This window comes from Suncus etruscus, chromosome 1 (genome assembly GCF_024139225.1).
Source record: "Suncus etruscus isolate mSunEtr1 chromosome 1, mSunEtr1.pri.cur, whole genome shotgun sequence".
NCBI lineage: Eukaryota > Metazoa > Chordata > Mammalia > Eulipotyphla > Soricidae > Suncus > Suncus etruscus.
In genome coordinates this window covers 72,414,233-72,441,954 of record NC_064848.1, presented here as the reverse complement: position 1 = coordinate 72,441,954, position 27,722 = coordinate 72,414,233, and the positions used below count along the sequence as shown (strand labels likewise).

Below are 27,722 nucleotides of genomic sequence, written 5' to 3'. Positions count from 1 at the left end.
TCTAATCTATTCATAGAAAGCAAATGCTTGTACTTTCATGACTTTGTACAAGTGGGGTCAGTGAAAAGATAAAGATGATTAGAGAATGAACATAGTTGCAGGAAACATGATCATGTTCAATTTGAAAGTCTGCAAGCTACATAAATTTCAAATTGCCCTTAGCAAGACTGCTCTACTATTTATGAAAGATAACATACAAAGAAAAAAACTGAGACTGGGAGGACAGTTAGTTTAGTGCTTAGGGAGCTTGCCTTACATATCAAACCCGAGTTTGATCCTCAGCATGCCATATGGTCCCCTGAGTACCATCAGGAGTGATTACTGAGTAGAAAGCCAGAGAAACACCTGAATTGACAGATGTGGCACCCTAAAAGCCCATCTTCCCAAAAAGGGAAAAAACTGGATTCAATGGCAGAAACAGTGGGTTCAAATACTGAATCTAGCCCCAAAGAAACCATTAGGTACTTCTTTGGGAAACCGAATGGAAGCTTGATTGATTTGCTGCTCTAGGACAAATGTGCCAGAAGTCAGAGAAATTAAGTTTTCATTCTTTTTTTTTTTTTTGGGCCACACCCAGTAATGCTCAGGGGTTACTCCTGGCTATGTGCTCAGAAGTTGCTCCTGGCTTGGGGGACCATATGGGACACCGGGGGATCGAACCGCGGTCCGTCCAAGGCTAGTGCAGGCAAGGCAGGCACCTTACCTTTAGCGCCACCGCCCGGCCCCGAGAAATTAAGTTTTAGAAGAGATGTAATAGCATTACCAAAAGACTGAGCTGAAGTAAAACAATGATGAGGTAATTCCTGTAAAAAAAAAAAATAGACCTTAAAGAACTTGCTTTAGTTCACTTATGTACAAAATAGTTAATATCCAACTTTTCTCATTGCTATGAAGCTACTATGAAACTCAAGAAAAATCTTTAGTCAAGAGACATTAACATGTTCCTTGCAACCAAAAATTTTATTCTGACAGGAAGGTGTATACTAACTACAACAAGAAGGTTAAAGGAAAGACAGGTTTTCATTTTGATTCTTGGATTTTGTTAAAAACAGACCAAATCCAGTTTGGTTAGAATACTCAGGTGAATGTGAGATCTAAGTATTGCAAACCAGTTTTCAGTGGTCAAACTGAAACAAAACAAAACAAAGCAGTTTACATTTAATTTCTCAATAGTGAGGCGAGAACTAATTTCATAGAAACTTCAAAAGTTGGAATGTCACAAAGATTCCTTACTTTTTTTTTTTTTTTTGGTTTTGGGGCCATACCTGGTGGCACTCAGGGGTTACTCCTAGCTCTGTGCTTAGAAGTTGCTCCTGGCAGGCTTGAAGAATCATATGGGATGCCAGGAATCAAACCCAGGTCTGTCCTTGGTAGGCCATGTGCAAGGCAATGCCCTATTGCTATACTATCACTCTGGCCCCTGATTCCTTACTTTTAATAATTTTGGGAGACATTTCCACTAGTGCCCAGGGAACTATATGATGCTTAGGGATTGAACCTGGGTATCCCACAGTCAGAGCATATGGTACAGGTCTTTGAGCTATTTTCCTGAAGCCAAATATTCTATTTTTGATGCAATATTTGGGAATGAGGAGGCATATTGGGTGACACCTAGCAATGCTCAGGAGTTACTCCTGGCTCTGCACTTAGGAATTGCTCCTGATGGTGCTCAGTGATCATGTAAAATGCCAGGGATCAAAACCTGATCAGCCACATGTAAGTCAAGCACCCTAACAGCTCTACTACCATTCTGGCCCAATATTTAATGTAATTTGTATTTAATTAAAATTTTACTTTATTTTAGACCTCATCATTTATAATATTGTTAGTAATAGGGCTTCTGGCATAAATTATTCTAGCACTACATCCTCTACCAGAATGTATGGTCCCTCCACCATTGTTCTGCACCCCTTCCCAATTCTTATTTCCTCCTTTTATTTATTTATTTTTTGAGGTGTTGGGAGAATTTGGAACTATACCTAGCAGTAATTGGTGGAAATGTCCAGCAACTACATGCATGGCAAGCACTGTCCTGTTTGTCTGGCCCAGAAAAATTCTTTAAACTAAAACTCTGTTCATCTAGAAAAGACAGCACCATTAGGCTGAAGTACAATTGGTGAACTGTTGGGCTGTCTAACACCATCCATCTCAGTCCAGAGATTTCTTAAGACACCACTATGGTTCTAAAACAAAAATGGGCTGCTGGAACTGCAAAAAAAAAAAAAAAAAGGTTTACATTAGTGTTAACATATATGCTTTTAGTTACACTAGCATTCTGGGGGATAAAGGAGGGAGATAAGGGATATATGCTTGGGAACAGGGATGAAGGGAGGACAACACTGATGGTGGAAAGGCCCTCATTTATTGTCACTGTGTACCTTAAATATCACTGTGTAAGATTTGTAATTCGGGGCCGGAGAGATAGCATGGAGGTAAGGCGTTTGCCTTTCATGCAGGAGGTCATCAGTTCGAATCCCAGCGTCCCATATGGTCCCCCGTGCCTGCCAGGAGCAATTTCTGAGCATGGAGCCAGGAATAACCCCTGAGCACTGCCGGGTGTGACCCAAAAACCACACACACACACACACACACACACACACACAAAAAAAAGATTTGTAATTCACTTTGGCCACAATAAAAAAAAAATTAAAAAGGGGGGGGGCTGCATATGCTCAGACTTTTCTACATTTCTAAACAATGTGGACATCGCAAATGTTTTGGTGCCTCCTTTAGAAGCATACCTAACCAAGCAACCCAAACAGTGACTACTTACTTTTCAGATATCCAATGGCAGCATTGTTTGTAGAGGAGGTTGCTGTTTTTAAGTAAGTTAATGAGTGACTACACATACAGAGAAACAATAAAGCATATGCAAAAATTTCCAAGTGATTTTGATGAATGCTCAAGTCTGAGGTTGCTACCTATATGGAAAGATTTGCCAATACTGGATACTCCATAAAAAGAGACAATTTAGCCCCTGGCCTTTTATTTCTAGCTTATTTTACTTATCAAAATCTTTTCAAAATTCATACATGGTATATCACATATCAATATTGCCACCACAATCTAATAAATGTTTTGTCAGAAAGCCCGCTGAGAAGTCGTTCCTCAGCATGGATGGCTGGCCAACATTTCTGATAAGTGACGGTGATATTTCTCATACTGAGTAACAAACATTTATTTGGCCTAATATGAACCTCCTACTATCTAACCAAAATCTCGTCAGAAGGTCCACTGAGAAGTCTTCCCTCAGCATGCATGGCTGATCAAGATTTTTGATAGTGGAAGGTAATATTCCTCTTGCTTAATAGCAAACATTTATTTGGCCTAAATATGATTCTCCCTTCTGTTGTATTAAGTGTGTATATAGTTGAACCTTTTACTTCCAAACATAAGAATTTTTACAGGCAAATATATTGCCTTGATTAAATTTCTATTTATCTGGAAAATTCGGCACCAAAAGACACTTAAAAACAACTTAAATTGGGGCCAGAGAGATACCATGGAGGTAAGGCATTTGCCTTGCATGCAGAAGGATGGTGGTTCAAATCCTGGCATCCCATATGGTCCCTTTTGCCTGCCAGAGGCGATTTCTGAGCTTAGAGCCAGGAGTAAACCCTGAGCGCTACTGGGTGTGATCCCAAAACCAAAAAAAAAAAAAAAAAAAAAACACCAAAAAAAAAAACCCAACTTTAATTCTCATTGTCTTCCAAATGCCCTTGCAGTTTTAAACAGAAAGGAATGTTCTGCTTTTTGGACATTTCTAAAAGACTTTGAGTATTTGTAAACTAATTCTTGCCTCAGACTTACATCCAAAGTTTTGGCTAGGAAATAGCATTGGACTATTGAGAAAACCTTCACCAGGTTTGCATCTCTTTCAGATAAGCTTGTTTTTTTAAAAACTATTTTCTTAGTCAGACCTTAGGAAATTAGTTATCTATATTAGCCTCTAAAACAAAACCTGTTCCCTCAGAAAATAGGAAAAACTGGCTCCTTGCAGAATTCCCTAATCAGTATTGAAATCTAGTACTAGCCAGACAGAAACTGCTTTAAGATGTTAAAAATTTATCTTCTCTTATTAACTCTGGATTCTGACTTGAAATGTATCTACTCATCAGGAGCCATATGAATTGTTTTGTTTTTTCCATTTACAAGAGTCACGTTGTAATTTAACATAGAGAGCATTCTTTTCATACCATAGAAAAAGCTGTGGCTGGCAAAATTCCCAGTTGTACCCCTGATTCTTCACATTACTATCAGAAGACCTTGTTCTCCTACATAGCCATTGTGTGGTCTCTCATTTCTTCATATTTTGCTGTCCGTGCATCCACTCTCCTTGAGGGAAAACAATGAAGTTCTCTAACACAACTGGACCAAAGCTAGTCGTAGCATATCAGGACTTTCTTTTATTTTTTATTCTATTGTACAGATATTATATATTATATATTCTATGTATTTTTATATTACACTACTTTATATAAATTTAAAATATATATATTTTATATCTGAATATATAAAATATAAAAAGCCCAGTTTGGGCTTTTTTTTGAAAGGTAAGGGGTCATACCTGGCAGTACTCAATGGTTACTCCTGGTCTGACATTCATGAATCACTCCTGGACAGCCTGGGGGACTATACAGAATGCAGGGGATCAAACCCAGGTTGGCAGCATGCAAGGCATACCCTATCCATTGTGCTATCACTCTGACTCCAGTTTAAGCTTTTAAATATTATATGAATAATGTGATTATAAGCTCTTTTAATATTTGTGTATAAATTTATATAAGAATATTTCCTAATTCTCTTGGATATATACACAATAGTAAAAATACAAATGCAGACATAAAACTATGCTTAATCACCTGAAGAAATGTCATTTTTATGATAACTGTTATTGTTGTATTATACATACCTAAGCCCCTAAATCATATTATGTAATTTTTATACAACCAACATACAAATCAGGGGCCGGCAAGGTGGCGCTAGAGGTAAGGTGTCTGCCTTGCAAGCGCTAGCCAAGGAAAGGACCACAGTTCGATCCCCCGGCGTCCCATATGGTCCCCCCAAGCCAGGGGCAATTTCTGAGCGCGTAGCCAGGAATAATCCCTGAGCATCAAACGGGTGTGGCCCAAAAAACCAAAAAAAAAAAAAAATACAAATCAAGATATAAAACATTTCTAGACTTGAAAGTCTCTTCAGATCCATTTTCAGTGAAAAACTCTTTATCCCTTGGGTAAACACAAATCTAATTTAAATAACATACAGTTTTACCTATTATTTAAATTCACATAAATAGCATGTGCCATGTCTTTTTCTTAACATGTTTATGAAATCTATTCAGGTCACTGAGCCTATTAGTGGTTGGTAGAAATCCCTTGCTGCAGGTTACCTACAGTAAGCTGCAAGTCTGCCTGCTGCTCGGCTACAGCAAGGTTGCTCAGCCCTGAGGCTACCAGGGCCCAGTTTTCAAGGCTCCCAGGGTCCCATGAGTCCCACCTGCTGGATGGGGCCTCCTGCCCACTCAAGGGTGCCAACATGTAGCAACCGCCCACCACAGGCTGAGAGAGAAGAGAGAAAGAAATCAAGTATCTTTTTTTATTCCTCTTGAAGTCTGAGGCCTGCTGCCTTTGCCCTGGGGTTTCTGAGAGAGAGGGAGAGATAGATGGAAATTCACCGGCCACAGCTGGGTTAAGTCCTGTTCAAGAAAGAAAGAGAAAGGAATAGATATAAATAAAGCCAACAGCATCTCTCTCCATGCTTTAGCTGTCTGGTCACTATCTTAAGCCTCCTGCAAAGGTCCCAGTTTTTCCTTTTATATCCAGCATAAAAAGGGTGTGTGTTCAAAGGATGTGTCCTAGTTCAATTATCCTTACAGTGGAGGTATCCAAGAGACATACCCAAGTACTACTGCCACGTGGGGTATCCAAAGTGTGTGTTCAAGTCCAAATGCCATTACATCCCTGGGTGGACATGAGGCCCCACCCGGAAGCGGGGCCCCACGGTCCCTGTGAGCCTTGCAGCGCCAGGCCCTGGCAGTCTTGGGGCTCTGTAGCATACAATTCTGCAGCCTTGGCAGCCGTGGACCTCTGCAGCCTTGCAGCAACCAAGGAGCAGGCGACTTACAGTAGTTCATTCTTTTTGTTTGTTTTGTTTTTGGGTCATGCATGGTGCTTACTCCTGACTCTGTGCTCAGGAATCACTTTTGGTGGGTTTGGGGGATAAAATAGTTACCAGGTATGGAACCTGGGTCAGATGCATGCAAGGTAAACCACCTATACTGTTAATATGGCTCACTTCATTCTTTCTTACTGTAAGCGTTTTTTTTTTTTTTTTTTTTTTTTGGTTTTTTGGGCGACACCCGTTTGATGCTCAGGTATTACTCCTGGCTCTGCGCTCAGAAATCACTCCTGGCTTGGGGGGACCATATGGGATGCCGGGAGATAGAACCACAGTCCTTCCTTGGCTAGCGCTTGCAAGGCAGACACCTTACCTCTAGTGCCACCTGGCCAGCCCCATCTTACGGTAAGCATTCTATTGTAGAATTATACTATAATTTATCAACCCATTTGCCTATAAAGAGACATTTGAGCTATTTATAGTAATAAGTGTTCAGTGTTATAATGGAGATATCATGTAAATTTTTTTTTTTTTTTTGGTTTTTGGGCCACACCCTGTGACGCTCAGGGGTTACTCCTGGCTATGCACTCAGAAGTTGCTCCTGGCTTCTTGGGGGACCATATGGGACGCCGGGGGATCGAACCTCGGTCCGTCCTAGGCTAGCGCAGGCAAGGCAGGCACCTTACCTCCAGCGCCACCGCCCGGCCCCTCATGTAAATTTTTAAATGTATTTTTTGAAGAAATGATACTTATTTCTTTTATGTATTACCAAAATTAGGGCTAAGAATTTCAGTGGTGTGTGTATGCATTTAGCATTAGCAGTTTTTCCAGAATGAATGTTGCGATTACATTTCTCTGTGTGTGTAAGGACAGGTTTTTGAGTCAAACACAGTGATGTTCAGGGCTTACTTCTGTCTCTTTGCTTAGGAATCATTTCTGGCAATTCTCAAGTAACCATAGGTGGTATCTGGGATTAAACTAAATTTAGCCACACACAAAACAAGCACCTTAGCATCTGAACCATCTTTCCAGACCCTGGAACTCTACAATCTAATAAGAGATAGCTTCTACCCTCAAATAGCACTGGTGGAGCTAAAATATAGACGATAATCTATGATTAACAATTGTAGGAAAGGAGTCATGGTTGAGGTCTATATGCACTGGAGGAATACAAAGAGAATACAAAAAGAAAATACAAAGAAAATAAAGAGAAACATGAAGTTGAAAAAGATCAAGGAGAGGATTGTTAGTGTATATATATTTGCATATGTGTAAATTTAAAAACTCAGAATTAGTTTTCTCTACTTTTTATAAACAATTAACATAAAATAGTATATTTTGAAACATTCCATTTCCATAAAATTTAGAATTCTGATTGTGAATTAAAAATAAAAACAACATAGCTGTAACATAAAGCTTATTTTAATTTTTTGCATTTAACATGATCTAATTTTTCAAAGTTGATAGTCTTATTTTCTTGAAGACAAATTAATAACCTCCTGAAAATTGCATAACTATTAACATTTATAAGATAGCTAAAGCTTTTAAAAAATCCTTACTAACAAATAAATGTATGTGTAGAAGTCAAAGAAATAGTAGCTTCCCTAGAGCAAAACATTTCTAACAATTAGATACCTTTTGTGAGAAACCCAGAAAAGGCCTGACTGATTGCTTTCTCGGTTAAAACTGAGGGTGCTAAATGCAAAACAAATTAGGTACAGATGTTCAGTATATTGAGACTAATTTTATTCTTGTGGGTATGATTTCCTTAGTTTCTTGGATTAAAGCTATTTATTTCCAGAGAAGTGACTATGTGTCAAAATAAATAAGTCAATCAGCATAGTTCAATAAGTTTTTCCCATATATGTATTTTGAAAATGGATAAATGTTTCTAATAAACAAAATGTCTAGCATTTGTATGAATAATAACTTTCTATATAAGTAACATAAAATGTATTCATTCAATTAACCTAGACATATCAGGCAGCTTGTTAAATTCTAGGGAATTCAAAATAAATGGAGCAAGGCTCTTGCCTGGAGCTCTAATTTAGTGGAAAAGAGATAAGTAAGCAATAATTACAGTTCAAGGTAATAGGACTCTAACAGACATAGACAAAATGCTATGGGAACATGAGGTTTGCCTATTAATAAACCCAAGGAAATATAACAAATACGGTTCATTATCACAAAAATATATAAACAGAATATATTCATACATGAGCAGCTGATGATCAGGTTAAGACTAATAATGACTATTTGTAAATATGTCTATGTGTGCATTTTACACAACATTTGTTATGGTGGATGGTCCAGCTTTTTAAGCTATCACATTAAGTGACACTTGAAGTACATATGATCTTCATAAGCAACATAAAGAACAATAGATATGTCATTCTTTTTTGTAAAACTAAGTTAAACAAAGTTAAACATAATAAAAGTTCTAAGACATAAGAATGAGTGTATACACACATATAGAACACTATGGCTACATAAATGGTATATTTCTGAGTTTATAGAGATAAAAGAATTAAGTGGGATAAACAAACTTTTTTTTGTTTGTTTATGGGCCTCACCTGGCACTCCTGGGTCTGCGTGCAAAAATCGCTCCTGGCAGGCTCATGGGACAATATGGGATGCTTGGGATCAAACCTGGGTCAGTTATGTGCAAAGCAAATGCCCTGCCTGTCATGCTATAGCTCTGGCCCCAACAAACTTTAAAATTTTGATATCTAATATAACAGAATAATTCTCAAGACAAAATAAAATAGTCTTTTTTTGTGTGGTTTTTGATCCACACCCAATAGCACTAAGGTGTTACTCCTGGCTCTGTGCTCAGTAAAATCACTCCTGGCAGGCTTGGGGGACAATATGGGATACCAGGGATTGAACCAGGTCTGTTCCAGGTCAGATGCATGCAAGGCAAACACCCTACCACTGTGTGATCACTTCAGTCCCTATATTTAATCCTGATTCTATCTATAGTTTATCTCTTCAATCCAACCCCACTTCTCTATTGACCTGATTTGTAAGAGCCTCCTATGCTACCGACTTCCTTCCTCTTCCAAAGGATCTACCATATTAGTCCCTCAAAAGTGCTTTAATTTGTAATTTCTATCTTCAATTTTTTTTTGTTTTGTTTTTGGGTCACATCCAGCAGCGATCAGGGGTTACTCCTGAGCTCAGAAATTGCTCAGAAATGCTCAGAAATCGCTCCTGGCAGGCTCAGGGGCCCATATGGGATGCCGGAATTCGAAACATCGACCTTCTGCATGCCAGGCAAATGCCTTACCTCCATGCTATCTTTTCAGCCCCTAGCTTCAAATTTTTTTAAAGGTTCTCTTATTCAGGACCCTTGAATAAAAGAATAAAGGGAGACTTTATAAAGATAGCCTAAATTAAAAGCTTTTCCTCTAAAATCTGGTACAAGACAAGGCTGCCCTCTCTCACCACTCTTATTCAACATAGTGCTGGAAGTTCTTGCCATAGTGATTAGGCAGAAAAAGATATCAAGGGCATCCAAATAGAAAAGGAAGAAGTCAAGCTCTCACTGTTTGCAGATGACATGATACTATATTTAGGAAATTCTAAAGACACTACAAAAAGCTTCTTGAAACATGGAAACATACAATGAAATATTATGCAGCCATCAGGAGAGATGAAATCTTGAAATTTTCCTATACATGGATGTACATGGAATCTCTTATGCTGAGTGAAATAAGTCAGATGGAGAGAGATAAGTCAGATAGTCTCACTCATCTATGGTTTTTTTTTTTGTTTTTGTTTTTTGTTTTTTGTTTTTGGGCCATACCCGGCGTTGCTCAGGGGTTACTCCTGGCTGTCTGCTCAGAAATAGCTCCTGGCAGGCACGGGGGACCATATGGGACACCGGGATTCGAACCAACCACCTTTGGTCCTGGATCGGCTGCTTGCAAGGCAAACACTGCTGTGCTATCTCTCCGGGCCCTCATCTATGGGTTTTAAGAAAAATAAAAGACATTGAAATAATTCTCAGAGATGAGGGTAAGAAGAACCGCCTCAAGCTATGAAGCTCACCACAAAGAGAGGTAAGCACAGTTAGAGAAATAACTACACTGAGAACTATCATAAAAATGTTAGTGAGTGAGGGATGTAGAAAGCCTGTCTCAAATACAGGTGGAGGGTGAGTGAGGGAGGATATGGGGCATTGGTGATGGGAAGGTTGCACTGGTGAAGGGGGGTATTCCTTTTATGACTGAAACCCAACTACAATCATGATTGTAATCACAGTGTTTAAAGATTTTTTTTTTTAAAAGAAAGATAGCCTAAAAGGTTGCATTGCATGTGTGAGGTCCTGTGCTTGATCTCCGTATTGCATGCACTTCTGAGAACCACTGGATGTGACCCTGATGTGGTCTCAACACTTCTGGGATCAAGCAGTATAGAACCATGGCCACTGAGCATTCAGTTGTTCTTCTCAGTTGGCCAAGATTCACCATAGTTCCCCCACCCCTGACATCTGAGCACTCCTTGGAAGTATACCTCCACTCTAATAATGAAGCAAAACAAAAGTCAGGAAGTATACAGTGCAAAAGCCTGGCACTGGAACATAACAGATAATGTAAAGTCAAATATTAATAATAGGTAGTTCTTGGAAAAGTTGTTATATCTGTGTTTTAGTACAGGAGGTAGGTTGTTTGTCTTATGTGGCTGACCAGTTTCAATCCCTAGCATCCCTTATAGTCTCCTGAGCCCACCAGGAACGATTCCTGAGTGCAGAGCTGAGAGTAAACCCTGAGCACTGTTGGGTGTGGCTCAAAATCCAAAAAAAAAAAAAAAAAATCATGGGACTATATTCTCTCCGTCTTTAGAGAAACCCACCTCTCTCTGGAGCACTTTATGCTGTCTTTCTAATCCTCTCCTTTCCTTCCCTGCAAATTTTTAAATAAAACCCACTTTCATTTCAAAAATAAATAAATAAATAAATAAAATTATGGAACTGAAGCAATTTTACGTGAGTAGAGATCTTGCTTCGCACATGACCAAACCATGTTCAATCCTTGGTACCCCAGAGAGTTCCCCCAAGCTCACCAGAAGTGATCCTTGAGTGCAGAACCAGGAGTAAGCTCTGGACACCCCCAAAAAAATTTAGAATGAATCTCTATACAAAAGTAAATGCACAAGACAGAGTGGTAGTACATCAGGTAGCTTTTACCTTGCATATGGCTGACCTGGGTTCAGTCCCTAGCATCCTTGATAGTCCCCCAAGCACCTCCTGAAGTAATTCCTGAGTATAGAGACAGGTGTTACCCCTGAGGATTGCTGGGTATGCTCCCTCTCCCCCCCAAAAGTCCTTCAAAACCAGAAAAAGTCAACAAAAATGAATGTGCAAAATACTTAGTAGACAGAGAGATATAGGATCATTTTAAAACCATCTCAGCTAAAAACAAACTGTAGGATAGAGGAAGGGGAAATAAATAATAATCAGGCACTGGAAAGAATATGAAACTCATTATTTATAACATGAAACTCATTTTCAGTTATGTAAACTGTAACATGTAAATCTATTTATTCTTTATTATTTGATATGGAAAAATTCTGTTTAAAAATAAAAGAGGGGCTGGAGAGATAGCATGGAGGTAAAGCATTTCCCTTGCATGCAGAAGGTCAGTGGTTGGAATCCCAGCATCCCATATGGTCCCCTGAGCCTGTCAGGAGCAATTTCTGAGCGTAGAGCCAGCTGAACGCTACCAAGTGTGACACAAAAACCAATAAATAAATAAATAAATAAATAATAAAAGAAAAGAAAAGAAAAACGGGGCTGGAGAGATAGCATGGAGATATTGCATTTGCCTTGCATGCAGAAGGGTGGTGGTTCGAATCCAGACATCCCATATGGTTCCCAAAGCCTGCCAGGAGCAATTTCTGAGCGTAGAGCCAGGAGTAACCCCTGAGTGCTGTTGGGTGTGACCCAAAAAATAACAAAATTAAATAAATAAAAGGAAAATAAAATAAAAAGAAGATAATAGATTGCATTTTGTGGAGACATACATCTAGCATATACATAATTGCACAATTCAAAATTTTGATCAAATTATAAAGGTGACATGACCTTTATAAAAAGATGACAAAGCAATTAGTAATTAGCTTAAGTCTTCATTTATTTTTCAAGATGAAGATTCACTTCCACCAAGTCATATTCTTTAAATTTTAAACTACCGTGAACTATAGCATAAAATTCTTAATATTAGGCCAATGACCAAACTGAAGTGCTTAGTTTTGTTTTGTTTTGTTTAGTTTTTTAGTCACACCTGGTGGTGCTTGAAGGTTATTTTTGACTCTGCCCTTAGGAATCTGGCAATACTCAGGCCATATAGGATGCTGGGAATTAAACTCAGGTAGACAGTGTTCAAGGCAAATGTCCTACTCTCTGTATGATCTCCCTCACCCGAAATGTTTACTTTTTTTATGATGACAAGTTAAATGGAGTTACCCTTCCTGAGTGAATAATTTTAACAACTGACAAGCCTAGGTGAAAGGTTATAAATACTGAGCAGTAGTTAAAACTGAGATTGAAAATGAGGTGTCTTTTTTTTTATTAATTACTATAATGAAAAGCAAATTCAAGAGCAATAACTTTGGAAATAACCTGACAGACCTAACTGATGAGAGCATATAACCAGCATATTTAACAGTGTCTCCTACTGTCAGTTTCTTTTCATGTATTCCACTAATGAAAAGGTTTTTTTCCCCTAACCCCTCAATTAATCAGCTAAATCTGGTTCAGTTTTAAATGGGAAACAACTTGGATCTAACTAATTTTCATTGCTTTTCATTCCAAAAAAAGGTAAGTTTAAAGTAACATAATGAAAAATACCAGACTCAAGAAGTATGTTTTGTAGACTAAAATTTTATGAAGGGAAAAGTTTTCACATAATTAAATCTTTAAATAAATATAGACACTTCACATTTAAAAAGGACTGTGTTTAATAATAAAAAAATCTGAAAAATCCCAATAGATTTTTCAGTGCCTGTTATATTAACAATATGGAGGCTGAAACTATAGCTACAAGTAGCTATAGCTGTATAGGCGGAACAAGTAGAGCACTTGTCTTGTATTTGTGAGACCTTGAGCCTAATCACTCCAAAAGTATGAGTTCACAAAATTTTTAATATTCAAAGTCAAATAATAGTAACACGTCACTGTTTTTCTTTTTTTCTGTTTTCTTTTTTTTTTTTACTTTTTTTTTTGTTTGTTTTTGTTTTTGTTTTGGGGCCACACCCGGCGGTGCTCAGGGGTTACTCCTGGCTGTCTGCTCAGAAATAGCTCCTGGCAGGCACGGGGGACCATATGGGACACCGGGATTCGAACCAACCACCTTTGGTCCTGGATCGGCTGCTTGCAAGGCAAACGCCGCTGTGCTATCTCTCCGGGCCCTTTTTTTTTTCTGTTTTCTTATGTAAAAATTGATTACTTACCCCAAACTTAAACTATGTCATAAAATCATAAAAATTGTACACTAACAACCAATGCTCAAGAAACTTGTGTAAGTGAATGTAGTCACAGACAGTTAGCTGTGCTTTCCTTTCTACAATACTAAGACTGTTTCTGGAGAAAAACACTGAAACTACAATGTTCCTCATATATTAGTGATTTCGCTATCACTCATCAAATGCACATTTGTTCCTTTCATCAAGTAACAGATACCCCACAAAGATTCAGTCTTCAGAAATAATTTTACTTCTTACCTTTTGAGCTGCTAGGTGGAGGGCTGTTCTCTGGCTATGGTCAGTTTTATTAACATTTGCTCCAGCCTTTAAAAGTGTGTCTGCACAATCTAGTCTGTCAGCCAACACACAATACATAAGTGGTGTTCTCCCAAATTGATCTTCTTTGTCTTTAAGGGCAGAATTTCCTAATAGTACAAGAAACAGAGAGTGTATATGGTCATTTTTGTTGCTATTACTAATATAAACCAGGGCTTGCCTTAACCCTATCCTATCTTTCTGGTATACTCCTTTCTTATGATTTGATTTTATTATAATTTGTTAATTCATTACTGGCTTACACTATAAAATTCTGGGCTTCCTCCTCTAAATGTCTCACAGTACCCACCACTGAAGTTTCTGTGCCATCATACCAGGAAACTGACCTCCTCTAACCTTTAACTTTTCCTCCCACCCTCCTAGTTCCTATCCCTCCAGCAATAAACCATATGTTTCAGAGTAAAGACTCTATGCTGGTAGCTGGAGAGGCAGTATATGTGCAAGGTACCTGACTTGCATGTAACCAATCAGAGTTCCATATGGTCCCTGTGTCCCAACAGGAGTAATTCCTGAGTGCAGTAAAGCTGTAAATTATCCTTTGGAACTGCTGGGTGTGGCCCAAACCTCTAAAATAAATAAAATAAAGACTGTATATTTAATTAATTTTATATTGATTTTTTATTTTGAAATCCATAACTATTTTCCCGCCTTCATTTTTTCTTTTCTTTTCTTTTGGGGGGAGCACACCCGACAGGGCTCAGGGGTTAATCCTGCTCTGGGCACAGGGGTCATTTCTGGCAGTGCTCAGGACTATATGGGATGCCGGGGATTGAATTTGGGTCAGCTACACACAGGGCAAATGCCCTCCCTGCTGTGCTATCGCTCCAGCATCTGACTTCTTTCTTTTTTGCCAACAAATATTTATATCAACATAAACATTGTAGTATGCTTTTATGAGATACAAAAAGGAATCACTAAATATGCAAAAAAGAGGGGGACAAAAATAAAGAAAAGGATAAAAAAAATGAAAATAATATTGTTAGGTCCTGCCTTAGACAATACAGATCAAGTGCATAGTACCCTGATTCTCCACTTGTTATATTCAATAACCCTGGGCTAAATACATAAAAGATAGATTAAAAAAGGTCAGTCTGCCAAGGTTGCTAGGGACCATGAAACAATATGTTTTTATTGACATTCATATTTAGTCAGCATAGGTCTAAAATAACCCATAACCAGAAATACCATGTGCATCAACTCAAGCTTCCTGAAGAAACCTGTTCTCCAGTCAAAATATTGGATGGGTGTAGAAAAGGGGGTAGAAAGAAAGCATTATTAAGTCCTTTTGTTTATACTTTCTCAAAACAAAGCACATAGAACAAAAGACTTTACAAAGAAAAAGAAACAAAATTTAAAGACTGTCTGGGGGGTGGGCAAAGTTATAACACAGTGGTAGGGCATTTGCCTTGCATGCAGCAGACCCTGGACAACCTGGGTTCGGTTCCTGGCATCCTATAGGATTCCCCCAAGCTTGCTAGGAGCAATTTCTGAGTGCAGAGCCAGGAGTAATCCCTGAGCACCGCCGGGTGTAGTCCACCTCCCCAAGAAAAAAACAAACCAAACCAAAACAAAAAGACTGTCTTTTTTCCTTGCCAGTAGGCAATGCAGTCAGCTTGGGGAGAAGCCCTTTGCACCGTTATGCCTCAAGTAAATAAAGAATAGCAATTTATCCGTCCATTCCCAACTAGAAAGTGGAAAAGCACTGAGAATAAGATGCTGGAGAAACCAACTTTAAAATTGGTATATGCCAAATATTCATGGTAGTGACTTGGAACCAGGAAATATGGATTCCTCATTCCTCTGACCATAGAGGACCAAAATTGGATATGCTGGACTTGGGAGTGGTTAAAGTGAAATTGTAAAAGATACGTTCAGGACTGGTGGGGACAGCCAATGAGGCCCAAAATCAGAGCTAATGGGGCCCTGGTGAAAGCCAGTCAAGAAGTGAGTACACTGGAAAGACCTGCCTAGCCAGCTCTGGGAATAAATATCCTGTCCCTGCCTCACTTACCAATTAAAAACCAGAAAGCCCCTCCACCACCCAAAATAATGTGCTGCAGGAAGTCATGGGCAGCGAGCGAAGCAGTTCCTGTGTGAAAGTGACTGAAATCAAAATAGCAAAAGTTCTGAGAATCGAACTTTTGGTAGATATCACCCAGGTTCTAAATTGGTCGGAGTGTCACTGAAGTGTGGAATCAGAAGAGCATTGTAAGGGTTCTGAAAGTTAATCTGATATTACTGGTTCACAAAAGGTAACAAAACGTCAACTAAAGCAGACACTGCCAATCAATCTATTTAGGAGATTTAAATAGGATTCAGAGCCTCAAAACAGTGTCCAAAATGTCCAAGTTAAAATCCAAAATTATTTCACAACCAACCAACCAGGAAAACAATTTAACTTAAACAAGGGAAGACAATCAATAACTACCACAGCTGTGATAACTCAAATATTTGTCAAGAATTTTTTGTTTGTTTGTTTTTTGGGTCACACCTGGCAGCGCTCAGGGGCCACTTCTGGCTCTACACTCAGAAATCGCTCCTGGGAGGCTTGGGGACCATATGGGATGCCAGGATTAGAACCCCTGTCCTTCTGCATGGAAGGCAAATGCCTTACCTTCATACCATCTCTCTGGCCCCATTTGTCAAGAATTTTAAAGCAATTAAGTATCTGATAATTCTCTGGCCATTATGAACCCCATAAAAAGAAATAAAAGAAAAAAACAAAACATTTAAGCAAAGAGAAAATATAAACCAAATAAAGTTTTAGAATAATAACATATGAAATAAATAATCACATGAAATAAACAAAATAATTATCCGGACTAGCCTCAATAATAGAATAGAGATGAGAGAGAGAGAAAAGAATAACCTCAAAAACAGGATGGAGATGAGAGAGAAAAGAATGAACCCAATGACAGAAAGTATTCATTCTTTTCTCTCTCATCTCCATTCTGTTTTTGAGGCTAGTCAGAATAATTATTTTGTTTATTTCATGTGATTATTTATTCAGTCAGTACAATTATTTAAAAAAGAATCAAGAGACTGAACTCTAGAAGAGACAATGAAAGAATGATTAAGTATCTACCGTTTATATCATTAGATTTCCATAAAAACAAAAGGAATAAGAATGAAAGACAGAAAACATATTTGAAAGAATGACTGAAAATGTCTCAAAATTTTTTTTTCTTTTTAAATGTCTCAAATTTAAGCATTTCTTCCATACAGATTTAAAAGGCAGAGCAAAACTCAAATCTCACACAGAATAGAATACAACCTATCTTTTTAATTTTTATTTTTGGGCCACACCTGGTGATATTCAGGGGTTACTCCTGGCTATGCACCCAGAATCGCTCCTGGGTTGGGGGACCATATGGGATGCCAGAGACTGAACCCAAGTTCATTCTGGATCAGCTGCATGCAAGGCAAATGCCCTACCGCTGTGCTATCACTCTGGCTCCTGAATGCAGCCAATCTTAATTCTTGGCATCTCATCATGAACTGAGCACTACCAGGAGTGATTCCCAGCTCTCACCAGCATATACGACCCCAAGATACAAAATAAAATAACATTTAAAAAATACTATTGAGGGGCTGGAGAGATAGCATGGAGGTAAGGCGTTTGCCTTTCATGCAGGAGGTCATCGGTTCGAATCCTGGCATCCCACATGGTCCCCCGTGCCTACCAGGAGCAATTTCTGAGCCTGGAGCCAGGAATAACCCCTGAGCACTGCCGGGTATGACCCAAAAACCACACACACACACACACACACACACACAAATACTATTGAGGGGCCGGAGAGATAGCATGGAGGTAAGGCATTTGCCTTTCATGCAGAAGGTCATCAGTTCGAATCTGGCTTCCCATATGGTCCCCCGTGCCTGCCAGGAGCAATTTCTGACCATGGAGCCAGGAGTTTCCCCTGAGCACTGCCGGGTGTGACCCAAAAACCACACACACACACACAAAAAGCAAAAAATACTATTGAAACACCAAAAACAGAATATATATTGATTGGTTCATAAAACCAAAGATCATAGTCTTAAAAAATGAAGTCATACAAAATATCTCACAATAATAATATTATTAGAAAATTAGAAATAAATAATATAATAGAAAATCAATAAGTATTTTGGAATTAACACATATTATGAATTAAATAATAACATAAAAAAGATAATTAAATGGGAGCTGGAACCATGGCTCATGTCTTTCCTATGTGAGTTTCTAGATTTTACCCTTTGAACCATATGGCCCCCTGTGTATTGTTAAGAGTTTCTGAGCAGTTCTGGAAAAGCATGACTGGGAATTGTCCCAGAGCCCAAAGCATTGCGAGCAGTGATTCAGTGGGAAAAAAATTAAATATGAATTAAAAAAAAAACTCTTGAAAGATTCCTATTCTAAATGATAGTGACTTAGCAGAAAACATACAATATCAAATACTTAAAATAAAACAATACTTCCAAATCAATATGACAGAATTGGACATAGAAATAGATGCTATATAAGATTAAGTGATGATAATGTTGCAAAGCCAAACCAATGAATAGTATTTTAAACAAATGATGAGGGCTGGAGAGATAGTACAGGCAGTGAATTGCTTGCCTAGCATGTTGTGTTGGCCATGACTCTGATTCCAATCTTTGGTACCACCTACAGTCCCCTGAGCACATCAGTGGTCACCCCTGAACGCAGAGCAGGAATAGTCCCTGAGCACTGTCAGATGTGGCTCAAACTGACCCCACTTCAAACGGTGAAAAATAAAACATCTAGATGCAAAACAAAAACAAACAAAAAGCCTAAAAGCAAAAAAATCCAAACTCTCTCAACCTATAGTTTGCACCACAAACAAAAGTTATCTCAAAACTCAAAGGTGTACTCCATTCTAGAATTATCCACAACCCAGTGTAGAATGTGTACTTTTTCTCCTTTACTCTGTAAGACACTGGATCCTGTGGTCACCCATACTGCTCTACATAGCTATGTAGCTTTTATCCTTTATGGGGGTGCGCTCCATTGGGGAGGTCATCAAAATACTAACTTATCTCTATTTCACTAGGTTCATTCTTCTCTCTCTGAAGAATTCCACATTCTTAGAATTATTATAACTTCTTCAATGAACTTCTTAAAATAATAAACCATAAAGTTAAGTATCTGGTATTAGGTAAAAAGTTGCTAGATATGACACCACATAGTAATCTTTTAAGAATCTGATGTCGCGGCCGGCGAGGTAGAGGTAAGGTGTCTGCCTTGCAAGCTCTAGCCAAGGAAGGACCCCAATTCGATCCCCCGGCATCCCATATGGTCCCCCCAAGCCAGGGGCAATTTCTGAGTGCTTAGCCAGGAGTAACCCCTGAGGATCAAACGGGTATGGCCCTGAGGATCAAACGGGTGTGGCCCGAAAAACCAAAAAAAAAAAAAAAAAAAAAAAGAATCTGATGTCTTGAGAGCAAGAAGGATGATAGTTCAAGAAGACTGAGTACATGCTTTGCATGTAGAAGGTCTGGGTCCAACCCCTAGCATTAAATTGTCCCCTGTGCATTTCTGGGAATGACCCCAAGCTATGAGTAGTGACCAAGCACCCCAGGGTGTAGATTTAAAATAAAGGCAAGGAGCCAGAGTGGTGGCACAAGCGGTAGGGTGTTTGCCTTGCATGTGCTAACCTAGGATGGACTGCGATTCTATCCCCCCATGTTCCATATGGTCCCCAAAGACAGGAGCGATTTCTGAGCGCATAGCCAGGAGTAACCCCTGAGCATCACCGGGTGTGTCCCAGAAAGCAAATAAATAAATAAAGGCAAGAGATCTTGATAACTTTACATAACTAAAATTCTATTCCATCTAAATTAAAACACTATTTAGGGGCTGAAACAATAGTACAATAGGTAGTATGCTTTCCTTACATGTAACCATCTTAGGTTTGATTCTTTTTTTCCCCCCTAGGTTTGATTCTTAGTGCCTTTGATCCCTGAGGAAAGAGATATGAGTAAGTCCTATCACAAGGTGTGGTCCAAATTAAAAAAATAAAATAAAAAAATGAAAAAACATTGCTCAAAAGTACACTACCAGGGAAATTAAAATAAGAATTCCAAATTGGAAGAAAATATTTGCAAATTCATTCCTCAATAAAGCTTTCTATTTTAAATAAAGAATTTACTTGTCAGGTCACTCATTTAGGAATGAAGCTGAGTAAAATGCTTGAATATAAATGATATAAAAAGAGGATCAACATCATTAATACATAAGAAAATGCAAATCCTAACTATAGTGCCTAGGGGTGGCAGAGAGTAGAGTGCAGTAGGGCACTTGCCTTGCACACGGCCAACCCAGGTTTGATCCCTGGCATCCCACGTGGTCCCTTCCTAAGCCCATCAGGAGTAATTCCTAAGTGCAAAGCCAAGAGTAGCCACTGAGCACCACCAGGTGGGGCCCAAAAACAAAAGCAAAAACAAACTATAATGTCTATCATCACACAGTAAAATAAACAAACAAAAACTAACTAGACAATATAAATGCTAGTGAATATGCAGAACAACAAAAACTCTCGGAGAGATAGCATGGAGGTAAAACGTTTGCCTTGCATGCAGAAGGATGTCGGTTTGAATCCCCGATTCCCACATGGTCCCCGGAGCCTGCCAGGAGCGATTTCTGAGCATAGAGCCAGGACTAAACCCTGAGTGCTGCCGGATGTGACCCAAAAACCACAAACAACAACAACAACAACAAGAAACAACAAAACTCTCAGACATCAATGGTAAGAATTCAAGTTGAAGTAATTATTATAGAAAACTTTTTCAGTTTCATTATTTTAAACATACATGTAATTAGATTGACCTAATAATCTCTTATGTGTTAGTCAAGAGAAATGAAGGCAAAAAAATTAAGTTTATATGAAAACCTTTATGCAGTTTATGGAATTTTCATTCATAACTATTAAAAACTGGAAAAATCCTGATCATTCTTCAAATGAAGGACAAAAAAAAAATGCCAATACATTCATATAATGAAAAATATAGGTCTGGGGCCAGAGAGATAGCACAGTGGTAGGGCATTTGTCTTGCACGCAGTCAACCACGGACAAATGGTGGTTTGCATCTCAGTATCCCATTTGGTCCCCTGAGCCTGTCACGAGCAATTTCTGAGCACAGAGCCAGGAGTTCCTGAGCATGCTGGGTGTGACCCAAAAGTTAAAAAAGAAAAAGAAAATATAGGTCAGCAATAAAATAGAATGAAATACTGAACCATCAGATAGCATAATAAATATAAAGTGCTTTATGCTAAGTCAAGAGTGTCATTGGAAAGGTTACATATTACAAGATTCATTTATGAGTATGCTGGAAAAGGTAAACAATTGGGCAGAAAACAAACCAGTGGTTACCAGTGGCTATGTTATAAATGAGTATTCACCTGATGAAAGTGTACTTTAAGTTATCTGCTAGTTCATAACAGTCAAAGGAGAAGGCAGCTGGTTAGTCTGTTGTTTTAATTATTCTGGCAACTGTGCAGATCAGCCTCTAATCTACGACCAATTGGTACTTGTTTAATAGGGGCTGGCATTCAGCCTGACTGCAACTCAGAGATCTGGAACCATGACAGGAAAACCATTGCTCCACTCTAAGCAACTATTTCAAAGCTATTTGAAGCAGAAGAGTCTCTGTTGTTAAAAGGCCAGTATGTACAGACATTCTAGAAGTTAGAGGAAATGACTGCCACTTATAGTGACGGTTGTACCAGTCAGCAAAATAGCTGCAGCATCACAATGATCAAAGAAATTCAGTCTTCTCTACTGATACTGAATAGGCTTCTTCAAATTGTTACTTTTCTGGAGGCATCAAAGATATATTTCTTTTTCTTTTTTTTTTTTTTTTTTTGGTTTTTGGGCCACACCCATTTGACGCTCAGGGGTTATACCTCGCTATGCACTCAGAAATCGCCGCTGGTTAGGGGGGGACCATATGGGATGCCGGGGGATCGAACCGCGGTCCGTCCTAGCTAGCACTTGCAAGGCAGACACCTTACCACTAGCGCCACCTTCCCAGCCCCTCAAAGATATATATCAACTGCTTTCATCCACTTCTTACTTTTTACTATTTGTCTGACAAAATCTTCTGTTTGTTTGTTTGTTTGGGCCACAACTAGCAGTACTCAGAGATTATTCCTGCCTCTGCACTCAGGGATCATTCCTGGCAGGCTCAGGGGACCATTTATGATGCCAAGGGATCAAACCTGGGTTGATTGTATGTAAGGTAAACACCCCCTCTACTGTATTATAGCTCTGACCCATTTTGACAAAATCTTTTTTTTGTTTGTTTTTTTTAGGTCACACCCAGCAGCACTCAGGGGTCACTCCTGGCAGGCTCGGGCGACCATATGGGATGCCAGGATTCGAATCACTGTCCTTCTGCATACAAGGCAAATACCCTACCTCCAAGCTATCTCTTCGGCCTCATTTGACAAAATCTTAAGTAGGCTTTTGTAGTCATTTAATAAATATTTGCTTGGACCAAAGCGATTGTATAGCAGGTAGGACGCTTTGAGCCCAACAGGAGTAATTCCTGAATGTAGAGCCAGGAGTAAACCCTGAGCACTGCTGGATGTGGTCACCTCCCAATTTTTTTTTTTTTTTGCGTATTTGTCTAGAGACAATATTAGAGCCATAGAAAGAACATCATCAAATGCTTTGGTATGGATCTCAATTTTTCTACTAACAGATACGTTAAGAAGTTAGTGACTTCACATCCTAATAATATCATGGAGCATTTTATTTTGAAGGTATCTGATAAAAATATTTTTACATATTACCTCATTATAAGTAATATGGTACCTTAAATGCTATTTATACTGTTATTTTAAATTCATTATAGTTCATAGAGCTGTTACTTAAGCTTGATTTTTAATCTATTAATAAAATATGGCTTCAGGTATACTGTTATGTCAGAATTTAAAAATCTTTCCAATAGTATTTCAGTACAACTTGTACTTTTTGGATTCCTATTCATTATTTTTGAATTATTAAAAAGGTATTCTTTTCTTTTTGTTTTTGGGTCACACCCAGCAGTGCTCAGGGGTTACTCCAGGCTCTATGCTTAGAAATTGCTCCTAGCAGGCTTGGGGGACCATATAGGATGCTGGGATTAGAACCACCATCCTTCTGCATGCAAGGCAAACACCCTACCTCCATGCTATCTCTCCAGCCCTAAAAATGTATTCTTGGGGGCCAGAATGATAGCATAGTGGCTAGTGCGTTTGCCTTGCACACAGCCACTGGGGTTCCATCCCTGCTATCCCATGTGGTCCCTGAGCCTGCCAGGAGTAATTTCTGCATGCAGAGTCAGGAGTAAACCCTGGGCACCACCAGGTATGAACAAAAAAACAAAGCCAATCAATCAACAATATATATTCCTGGGTGTGTGTGTGGGAGAGAGAGAGAGAGAGAGAGAAAAAAAGAGAGAGAGAGAGAGAGAGAAGAGAGAGAGAGAAGGAGAGAGACAGAGTGAGAGAGAATGTACAGGGGGTTAAGGTGCTTGGCTTGCACATAACCTACTCTATTTCAGTAATCTCCAGCAGCACATGATTCACTGAGAGTGTCAGGAGGGTCTTCTGGGCACAGAGTTAGTAGTAACTTCTGAGCTCCACCAGATGTGGCCTAATTGTAGGAGGCCTGGGTTCAGTCCTTTGCATAGCATGGTTCCCTGAGCACCATGCCAGAAATAGTCCCTAGAATTGCTGCAATTGGCTCAAAAATTTATATTTATAGATATATTTATAGATATATCTCTATATATTCACATATATTTATGAGGAGGGGTTCATTAGTTTTACCAGATTGCCAAAAAGGTCATAGAATTGTATAGTTCTAGGAAAGAACAAAAGAAACACACACACACAAAAAGAAAAAACCCCATACAGATAACCATTATAGTGTACCAATCAAGGTTTAGATAATTTTTATCCTGTTATTGTTTGTTGTCACATATATGAATTTTTTTGTTTGTTTGTTTGTTTTTGGGCCATACTTGGCAGTACTCAGGGGTTACGCCTGGTTCTGTGCTCAGAAATCGTAGACTCAGGGGGCCATATGGGATGCTAGGAATTAAACTGGGGTCAATCAAATCCGGGTTGGCTGTGTGCAAGGCAAATGCCCTACTGCTGTGATATCACTCCAGACCACATACCATATTTTTCACTCTATAAGATGCACCTGACCATAAGATGCACATAGTTATGCACATAGTTTTTAGATGCTCTCCTCCCCTACACTTAGGCGTTAGCTCCTTTTGGGGGGAAAAGTGCGTCTTGTGGTACGAAAAATACGGTATATGAATTTTCATGTGTATGCAGAAATATTTACTGATGAACAGGTGTACATAATTTAGTTAAAAGGCATATGTTTAGGAAATCAGACTTCAAGCTTTCCCTTTCAGCTTTATTACTTAATCTCTCTGAGCCTCTTTTTCCTTGCCTGTGAAATAAAGGTAGGAGAAGCCTGGGTAGTAAGAATACTCAAAACTTTTTGTAGAGTGCTACAAATGTAATGAATTGAAAATGCTTACCTAAGTGCCTGGCATCTGCAACACTTTTATGGATGCTGGATAATATGATTGTATTGACAATATGGCTGCATCATGTATATGATGGATAATCATATAAACACATTATAGATAATCTTAGAAAATACTTAATGCCCACACAGTTAAGTGGGAATGAGGAAGGTGAAGATGGAACCTAAAATCATGCCAGTCCTCTTCCACACCTCTTCCACACCTTACCCAATGACTTGTATTAGATGTTAGAAAAAGAGAATGACTCAGAGAGAGTCATGCTGCTCAAACCTGGGTGGGGCAAGAAAAATTGTGGTAGAATCAGAATGAAGCTGTCTGGCCACTTAGCCACTGCAAACAATTGCCAACACTACTAGAAATGACAATATGAGTCACCACACCATGGTTATCCACAAATTATTTTCTTTGGATTTCACAAAGACACTATTATTCTTTGTAGCACCAAGTGATTTTTCATTTTGTGACATTTCTGAAACTATGTAAATTTGTGATTACCTTAAATCCTTCCTGAAATAACAGTAATAAGGGTCTCTTTATTGCCTACTTTAAGTCAGATGTCATGCTCGATGCTTTAGACTCATTATCTCTTTTAGCTCTTGCACAAGCAAAATCTGATGATCTATTACTTAATGATGAGGACTGTGTGACTGAAAAAGATTAAGTGGTTTAGCCACTTAATTAAGTGGTATAGCTACTACATTCTCCACAAAGTCAGAACTAAAAATTCAGGTTTTCTGATTATAGGATTCAACTTCCTTCCTCTAAGTTACATTGTGTAATTTTCAAATGGATTTACTAAAATCTATTACCAACTATATCTTTGTCATTCATTCAAATTATTTGATGTTTAGGGGCCAGAGTGATAGAACAGTGGTAAGGAGCTTGCCTTGCACAAAGCCAAAGCGGTTCAATTCCTGGCATGCCAAATAGTTTTCCAGCCACCGCGAGGAATGTATCCTGAGTGCAGAGCTAGGAGTAAACCCAGAGCACTGCCGGGTGTGGCCCCCAGTACAAAATAAACAAAAAATTATCTTATTTTTGGAGAAAAAATTTATATAGCTTATATGAATTTTACTAAGCATGTTTTGTTTTTAGGTCCCAGAACTGAACCTCAATTCATCAGATTCTCAGACAAATGAGTTATGTTAAAGCATTAATCTGTTGTATCAGCTTCAAATTGCTATTAAGGTAAGACTCACTACTAAAACAATGTCTCATACGGGGAAAGCCACTTCAGTCCTCCAGGACAATGAACAGCACAGAAAGTGTTCGATTTAATTACTTGTATATATAGAAAGAGATGCTCGTCTGTTTCCATGGAGTCAAACACATCACTGACACACTTCTCCATGGAAACAGAGAAGGGAAAACAGAAAATGCTAAAGTGAATGAATTCACTGAGCAGTTGGTGAGCCAAGACTCAAGAAAAAAAATCATCTGTAATAGTACTCTGATACTAGTTTAGAAAGAGAAACAGCATCTATTTAGAGATCTTCAAACATGTGTTACATAAAAGAATATAAAGGATACATGGAAGCCTAAGATGAAAAAATTATTATTTTAGTAGAAATATACACATTTTAGGAAGCACCACAGAGCAAAGGTATTACTTACTGTCTCTGCCCAGAAAAATGACAGTATTATGAACAAAAACAATAGCAAGGCTTTCTTGATGAAGATAGTAAATAAGAAAACAAGTTTATATAATAAATTTATTAGCTCTATCAGTATTACATATTCTAATTTCTTTTTTAAGAAATTTTTTCCTCTGGAGTATAAAATCATAGAAATAGTCCAAGTTTAATTATGTAACACATTATTTATATGATTGAAATTGTAGGTGGTTATTTTTTTTTTGTTGGGCCACACCTAATGATGTTCAGGGCTTGGTAATCACTCTTGGGGTGTCAATGGAGGATGGAACTGTGGTCATCTGCATGCAAGGCAAGTGCTTTACCTACTATACAATTTCTTTTTTTTTTTTTTTTTTTTTTTTTTTTTTTTTTTTTTGGTTTTTGGGCCACACCCTGTGACGCTCAGGGGTTACTCCTGGCTATGCGCTCAGAAGTTGCTCCTGGCTTCTTGGGGGACCATATGGGACGCCGGGGGATCGAACCGCGGTCCGTCCTAGGCTAGCGCAGGCGAGGCAGGCACCTTACCTCCAGCGCCACCGCCCGGCCCCTACTATACAATTTCTACCTCCCCAAGCCTCCAGACAGCTGTAATATTAAAATTTTGTTTTGTGGGTCACATGGAAGGGCTCAGGAAATCATATGCTGCTTCTGAGGACTGAACCCTAGTCAGTCCATACATGGCAAGCATCTTATCTGATATACTATGTCACCAGTTCCAAGAATGAATTTTATGAACTATATTTTCCTCAAGGTATTCTGACTTGTAAAAGTTTCCAATGGAGAGCCAGAGACAGCTCAAAGGGTGGAGCACAGTCTTGCATGATAGAGATCCTTAGTCCACAACAGATCTTATCCTCTTTCCCCAGGTGTGGTCCATTTCCCCTGCACTGCCTGATGTTGTCTTATGGCCTGCCAGGGTAGCTCTTCTCACTCTTAGTACCATTGGGCCAGAACCCCAAACAGTCAGCCCTGTATGACTGAAATACTTCCAGGAATTGCTAGACCAGAATCCCAAACTGTCAGTCCTATTATATGGTTGGAGAACTGCCAAGAGTAGACCCTTTTACCCCAAGCCCCACTGAGGAGTCCCTTGTTGTCACACAAATAATTCCAATGAAAATAAATCCTGAACTGTTTATCTTTTCACCACATTCATATTTAGTCTTGACTCTCAAGATGATTAGACTCCTTGGCAGGAAGATACTTAAAAACAGTAACTTTTAACATTTATCCATTTGTTCAGCAAAGATTTCTTATGTGCTTAGTAGGTGCCAAGAACTGCTGGATTTTGTGGCTATAGTGATTAATTAAACACACCCAAGTCTACATTCATAAAGGCTTATGTAGGAGAAAGACATGAAAAAAATCACATATAAAATATGCCTGTTACAGTCTGAACCACCTTCCCAAAGGAAAAATCATAGAGTTCTAGGAGAGAACTCAAAAGAAAGATTGATCTGAGATTGGATGATCAGAGCAAAACTCTGTGAAGAAGCAAACACAAAGCTGAGATCTGAAGGATGAGTAAGAGGAAGTCAGACAGTAAATGGGAAGAACAGCAATTTAGGCACAAGCCTTGACATGGGAAAGAGCTTGTTAGGGTTGCAG

The 27,722-nt window shown here is 38.8% G+C and overlaps 1 protein-coding gene across 1 annotated transcript in view; it reads right to left on the bottom strand.

Moving 5' to 3' along the window:
- INVS (inversin) overlaps positions 1 to 27,722 on the bottom strand; it is a 162,985-nt gene that overhangs the window by 126,049 nt on the left and 9,214 nt on the right. The window contains exon 3 of the mRNA XM_049770024.1: positions 13,843 to 14,009. Within this exon, the coding sequence (XP_049625981.1) occupies positions 13,843 to 14,009 (167 nt within the window). The remainder of the gene's footprint in view (positions 1 to 13,842; positions 14,010 to 27,722) is intronic.